At 58.1% G+C, this 6,865-nt stretch overlaps 1 protein-coding gene across 1 annotated transcript; it reads right to left on the minus strand.

Annotated features, from left to right (window-relative positions):
• Positions 1-1,225: 1,225 nt before the first annotated feature.
• RAB24 (RAB24, member RAS oncogene family) lies at positions 1,226-6,779 on the minus strand. Its single transcript, XM_026659499.2, has 8 exons — positions 6,475-6,779; positions 5,848-5,916; positions 5,459-5,537; positions 4,903-4,970; positions 4,310-4,409; positions 3,608-3,658; positions 2,947-3,009; positions 1,226-1,735 (listed from the first exon to the last, which is right to left on the minus strand). Exons 1-8 carry the CDS (start codon positions 6,589-6,591, stop codon positions 1,671-1,673), a joined length of 612 nt encoding a protein of 203 aa, XP_026515284.1. The 5' UTR covers positions 6,592-6,779; the 3' UTR covers positions 1,226-1,670.
• Positions 6,780-6,865: the final 86 nt, after the last annotated feature.

A 6,865-nucleotide genomic window follows, 5' to 3' on the forward strand; every position in this document is an offset into this window, starting at 1 on the left:
GCAAGAAGCTGCCAGTGCACAAAAGAATCCACTACACCAGCACTTCCTGGTACTCACAGGGTGTCTTGGGCCCAGCCTCCATCTCAGGAAGAAATGTTCATAGTGGTGTCTGCAGCCATTCATGTGTCTGAGAAGACAGCTCAGGGTGGTACTGACAACACCGTTACCCATTTGGCAGGGCGGCTATGCTCCAGTGTTTACAAAGCAGCATCATGGAAGGGTATATTGGCCTTTTTCTGGAAGATTGGCTGATCAAGAACAGTGCTGGGTATGTGGAAAGGAATTGAGATCCTGGTGTGTGCGCTGAAGGAAGCATGGACCACTGTAATCTTCCCGCTTGCTCCCCAGAGCCAAGCAGCGGGCAGAGGTCCCTGTGGCCAGGGGGAGCCATCAAAGGTTTTGAATTGGCTCACAAGCTTCAGCGTGCCTTCAGCTAAGGGCCTGTCCTGACGGTTTGCTGCAGCCTGGCATGGAAATCAGTCAAGAACGTCTATTATCTGTGGTACTGGAGAAGAAACAGGCAGAGCTTGGGATAAACGAGGTGACCTGATCCTATCTCTACTTTTGCTTCAACCACAGAGCTTTGAGCCTGAGCTTTATTTTATTCTCCAGTACACTTACCCAGTGAGAAACTGAGAGCCAGTTCCCTGAGGCACCAGCCAGTCTCACCTACACTGGGAGGGAAATGTCTAAGCTGGTCTCCTGCATTTCACCAGCACCGCATCAGATCCAGCCTCCCACCAGCTGGTGGATAAGGCTAAGATTAGTCCTGAGTGGCTGGAGCTGAGTATTGTGGCAAGAGAGCACTGGGCCAGTCCTGGGCTTCTGTAAGCCAGCCAGGGGCAGGAGAGCTGTGAATCAGCCCAGCTGCCATCCCTGTCAGTTCAGGCACAGCTTCTGCCAGGGGAGGGACAGATTTCGAGAAGCTCTTCAGAGCCTTTGACTAAGCATCTCTCCTACCCGAACTCAGCCTGGCTGTGGTGCAAGTGCAGCGGCGCCAGGGTGATGGGACTAGAGGAGGTTAGAGAGGCACGACAGGAACGCAAATAATGGAGCTGGAGGAGGTGAAAACCTTGGGCCTGGGGGCCACGTCCTCATGCCACGGGGGGGCAGGTTCCTGGCCAGCTGCTGCTGAAAGGACACATTCCTCCCTCCTGTGGCAGGCAGAACATCCCCACAGGTCCCACAGCACCAGCTCTGTCTGTCCTGGCTTCCCCAAGAACACCCAGCTGGCCTCATGGATCACAATGCACTTTATTTACATGTATATAACTTAATAGAAGCCATTTAAATAACCTACAAAGAATCAGGCAACATATCCCAGGGAACACATCGGCCACAGCTACACATGACCTGAGCTGCAAGGAGCCAGCCGGGGAAAGCAGCTATTCCAAACACTCTTCACTAATGTGCAGGCACCTGGTGTCCATCACAAGGCAGCCGAGTCCTGCCGAAAGTGGAACAGAGTCTGAGTCTCCTCTAGGACCCCAGCAGCTTTGCTTGTCAAGTCCCGTGGAGGGGAGAGCCAGGCACAGGGGATCCCCTACTCCATGCTGCCAGGGGCCAGGCATTCCTTACAGCTTACGTACAGCAGGCAGAAAACAAACAGTCCGAAGAGCAGGACCTGCGAACCCAGCGGGCTGGTTTTATGGTGGCAGCAGGAGGCGCGCTCAGTGGTGGCAGCAGCTGTAGAAGTAGGTGCTGTTCTTCTGGCTCAGGTCTACGCCTTCATCCTCTGAAAAGAGAAGACGAGTGAAAGGGGGCTGCTGCCTCTTCTGGGCCCAGCTCAGCAGGATGCTCGGTTTCAGCCCACAGAGCCAGCCTCCGTGACAGGCTCAGTAACCACCTTGCCAGCCTCTGACTAAACTAAGGACGTGAAGGTGGGTGCCAGACTGCAGCAGACAGAGCTTAGGGAAGAGACACGAGTGGAAAAGTTCTTAGAATCCACTTCTCTGATCACAGCCCCTTGAATCCGGGAGCCCTCAACCCCAGCTGCTGGGTTTCCTGCTGATCTTGTGTGTTAGGCCCCAGTGGGCCCACGCCTGCCTGCTGCCTCTTCCACAGCAGCCCCCCTCCCAGGGCTGAGGAGCGCAAGGCCCAGCGCTCCCCCGCCAATAGAGCATGGGATAGGAAATGCAACTGACACGCAACGATAACTAGAGAGAGCCTTCTGCTCTAGTCACCCTGGAACAGCAGCAGGTAGAGTGTGTGCAGATGGAAATGGGATTTTCAGGGTGACAGCAGCCCCTTAAAATTCCAGCTAACTAGCAGCTCGTCCTGCCAGCGCCGTCCACCATAGCATATGCCCCCTTCACCGTCACCAGACACCAACCTGTTCTCCCTGGCGCTGGCCCTTGGGGAATCCCTCATTCCCGCACCCCAGCACACAGGAGTCTTGCATCTCTCCAGCAGCGTGGGGGGACATAGTCCCTGCTGACAGATGGAGGGGAAGGGGGAGCCAGCACCACTGCTGCGAGCTGTGCTGATGGTGCAGTGACGGCTGTAGCTTTCCACACGTTAACTGGGCTGAGTCCCAGCATCTCCGCTCAGGTTTGGCTGGGTGCATCTCGCCTCGGAGCCTCAGCAGAAATGGGTGTGGATCAGTAGGGACCTGCTGTGGCACTGAGACCAGATCCTGCAGGGACTCCGTGGGCCTTAGCAGCCAGCTGCTGCTCCCTGCACACCGGGAGCTCAGGAAACACCCAACCTCTGAACCACCACTTCCCTTGCGAGGAAGCAAATGCCCTGAATAGAGGCCTGGCCTGGGCTGAACTGGGAGCATTAATGAAGGGGAAGTGCCACCCGATGGCTCCACTACATGAGTATGTTCCCTTCAGGCAGCATGACAAACCTACACCAGCTGAGAGCGAGTGGAAAAGGTTTGCACTGCCACTGACTCAGCTGGTGTGTGGGACACAAGGCAGCGGGTCCTCTCCTGCCACTCACCTGTCATCACCTGGAAGGCCATGAGCTGGACATAATCCTCAGCCACCTTCTGGAACAGCTCATCTGGGACAGGAAGGGGAGAATGAGTGTCTCCTCTGCACTCCTAGCACAAGCTGTAGTGGGGCCAGGCCCTCGAGCTCCCAGAAACAGACAATTCCCCAGTGTGGGGCACTGATGCGAAGCCCTGGGCAGGGGCTGGGCAGACAACCCACTGCAGGGAACTTCACTTGGTAAACTACACTCACCCTCCAGCACTAGAGGAGTGGGGCAGAATCTGCTTCACCACGGAGGCAGCCAAAGGGGCAAGGCCCAAGGGCCAGCTGTGACCTACATGGGCCTTCTCCTATAATGCCTATGTGCAGCCTGCAGCCCGGGGTCCCAGCATGGAGCCAAACCAGAGCGTGGCATTATGGGACCTGGGGTCTCCACAGACTGCTCCCTGCATTAGCCCTGACAGGACAGACACGTAGTTCTGCTGAACTGCCCTCCCACACTGGCACTGCTGTCCCACACAGCCCGGCAGCAGCCAGCGCCTGAGCACGCCTGGGGTGGATGCGCAGGGCATGTTTAGGTAGGAAGATGGCCAAGACAGCGACCCCCCCCCCCCCCCCGTGGCGGCTGTTGTTCTCCAAGCACCTGCCGGGGCCAAGGGGTAACTCACCCACGCTCTGGCCTGTCTTACTGGAGGTTTCAAAGAGCTCAGCCTTAATCTCTGAAACACAAACAGGTTAGTGCCAGAGGGTGCCTGTGCCGTCTGCAGTGCGGAGAGGGCAGGTTCCCCACCACTACCCTGGATTCCTCCTGGTAACCACCCTGAAGCAAGGGCTGCTGCCAGGGTCACCAAGGCAGCGGGCAGGCAGAACAGGCTGGCTCCAGCCCCCCCCAGGACAGGAAGTGCTGCTTCTGCCCGGCTCCTCGCCACTCCCCAGCTGGCTTGGTGCGACTTGTCAGCACCTGCTCCCACCAGCCAGGGCACTGACCAGCCCCAGACACTTCTGTGTGTGGGGACACGCTCTGAACTTGGCAGCAGGGTCAGGCAGGGCACAGGCTCAGTGCGCTGAGTTGCTCCTACTGTGACATTCCCAGCTCCTGCTTAACTCCCCCAAGTGTGCATGAAAACTAATGGCAAATCAAGCCACGCCCTTCTCTTTCATCTCCTGCTCTGCAGGTGAACGCTGGCTCCCGTCTGCCTGCTGAGTTGGCACTAACATGACAGGCGCCGCCTGACTGGCATAAAACGAAGCTAAGAGCAGAGCACGGGGGGTGGTCCCTGGGACTCCAGAGCTCTACCTCCCCTGGAGCGCGAGGGTGACCATGAGCGACAGGGCAGAGCTGTGTGCTCAGAGGAAAGGCAGAGACGTACCGTCTGCGTAATCCTGCACATCATGGAAGTCAATGCCCCGCTTCTTCCTGTCCTCTTCCAACAGGTCGCTCTTGGTGCCACACAGATAGATCCGGCAGTTCTGGAGCAAGGTGAGAACAGCTTGCAGGCCCCCCTGGGGATCCCCCCATGCATACACACTCCCCAAGCATGCTTCCCACACCAGCCACACTCACCTCTCCGCACCACACGGCCCTGCCCCCACTTAGTCACCTACTGACCCGATGTGCCCCTACAGCCGCACACCCACTGCCTGGAGCACAGCACCCATGTGTCTCCGAGCCTGGCCTGGGGCAGACACGCCCGCCAGCAGGAGGACAGGTGGGGAAGCCCCGAGCCTTATACTGGGTGGGAATTGGGTTGGCTGCTGCATGCTGGGCTGAGTGTGTCAGGGCTCACTGCCCTGGCAGCTCCTGGAAACAGCTCCTCAAAGGAAGGAAAATCCCTCCAACTGTTCGCCCCGCTCAGCGTCTCCAAAAGGAAACCGTGAACTAACCCCACTCCCCAGAGCAGCTCCAGAACCTCCCGCTTCTTCCCTGCCCATGGCCCCAGGCTGGGAGCAGAGAGCAACTCACCTCCTCGAAGTTCTGCAGCTCGGTCACCCAGAACTTAGCTCGCCGAAAGCTGCTGCTATCCGTGAGATCTAGGAGACGGGAGCAGTCAGGCGCTAGCCCCTCCCCAAGCCACGGCCTGCCCCATGCCTGCAGGGAGCGCAGCAAGACCCCCAGCCAGCACGAACAGATGCCTAGTGGAGGAGTTCAGCTAAGGGTTGAACGCTTCGGCAGCACTGGGGATCCTCTCAAGCAGCCAGAAAGCTGCCTCAGTGCTGGGGTGTGGGCAGGTGCCACCCTCCACCTGGTAGGTGAGCCCAGTCTTGGGCTGGGTGGAACATTGAAAATTCTCCCCTTCCAGGGAATAAACAAATAGACGGGAGCTAGCAGCATACTGCCAGGGCCCTCTGCCTCCCCTGCTCAGAGGGCTGGGGGTGGATTGCCTCATTTCCTTCAGAGGGAGCGCCCTCTCTCCCCACTGCAGACCAGTGACCAGCACAGGCTCCGGGGTGAGGATCACAGAGGTGCTGGGAACAGCATGGCTGCAGTGACAGCCAGGCGCCCTGGACAAAGCCCTTACCATAACACACAATGGCAGCTCTGGCCCCTCGGTAGTATATCCGACTCATGGCCTCGTAGCGCTCCGACCCAGCCGTGTCCTAGGAAGAACAATAGAAAAGCCATCACTTTCCGTGCCCCATGGGAGAGATCCCACAGCCTTGCTCTGCCCCTCCCGCCCAGCCAAGCCGAGGCACCAGCAACAAGAGAACAGGGAAGTTTACCCTAGCTAGGACTTAGAGATGGCCCCACGAGAAGCAAGCTGCTCAACGGCGCTCCATGCAGAGCCCCCAGCTTCCAGGGCACCCTGTTCCACAGCAGTTCCCAATCAGAAACCTGTGGGACTTTCCCCACTTTCAAAGCCCCTAGAGCTGCTGGCAAGGTCATGAAGCCATTTCAAATCAGACTTACCCAGATCCCCAAGGTTACTGTCCGGCCCCCGACTGACATCACTTTGGCCACAAACGCAGCCCCGATCGTCTAAACAGAAATAGAACAGATGGAAGCAGCAGTTCGCTCAGTATTTCCCCAGGCTTCGCCTCTCAGCTTGCCAATCCCAAGAGCCCCTTAGAGGGACAGTAGGTTTTAAGAGTCCTGTCTGGTCTCCCTACTGGCCAATTCCCTCGCCCACGCTCATTTGCACTAGCCGTCGTGTGGCTCTCTTTGGACAGCTCCACTTTGTTTCTAGTCGTGGTCACTGATTCTCAAGCACCGACCCAAGGGACTTGGCTGGAAACAAAACCTTCAGCTGGAATTTCAAAGGAGTCTTTGCAAAGCTTTCTATGGGTAGGCGAGACAAGCCAGGCTGCTGGGTGACAGGCCAGATGCAGCCAGGGAGCCAGACCCACCTCCAGGGACCTGGCCAATGTTCTGCTCCCAGTTGCTGGCATCCCAGCTGTGAGGAATCTCATGCAACTCAGCTGCCTTGTGAGCATGATCAAGGTCCCTTTAGCCATTCGAGTCCCCCATGAGTGGGGCGGGCAGCCGGCCTCCTCCCAGGGGATCCCCGAGGCAGCTGGGGCGGAGGGGCACGCTTACGTTTTGATAGGGTCCAACGAGGAAGCGGTTATGGACATATCTCTCCACCAGGCTGGTCTTGCCCACATACTCCTTTCCCAGCATCACTACTTTGACATCCACACGCTGCCCACTCATTCTCCTGCCACTGCCAGCCTGTGCCCGACCGAGGGCTTCCCTCTGGGGCCTGCCGCTGGAGCCCGGGCCCCTTTTGTGAGCAGTGCCAACCCTGAGCTCTCTCTACCTGCCTGAGCGGGACCACCGGCCAGCACGGGCGCCGCACGCAGCCAAGGAAAGAGAGTCAAGCGGAGAATTTCACCTGCAGCAAGATGACACCAAGGAAGGGATGAGCGGACACTACAGACCGTGGGCAGGAAACCGCTGCCTTTGCCAAACCAGATCCAGCCCCCCC

Source organism: Terrapene carolina, unplaced genomic scaffold (genome assembly GCF_002925995.2).
Source record: "Terrapene carolina triunguis isolate 2854851 unplaced genomic scaffold, T_m_triunguis-2.0 Scaffold629, whole genome shotgun sequence".
NCBI classification, from domain to species: domain Eukaryota; kingdom Metazoa; phylum Chordata; order Testudines; family Emydidae; genus Terrapene; species Terrapene triunguis.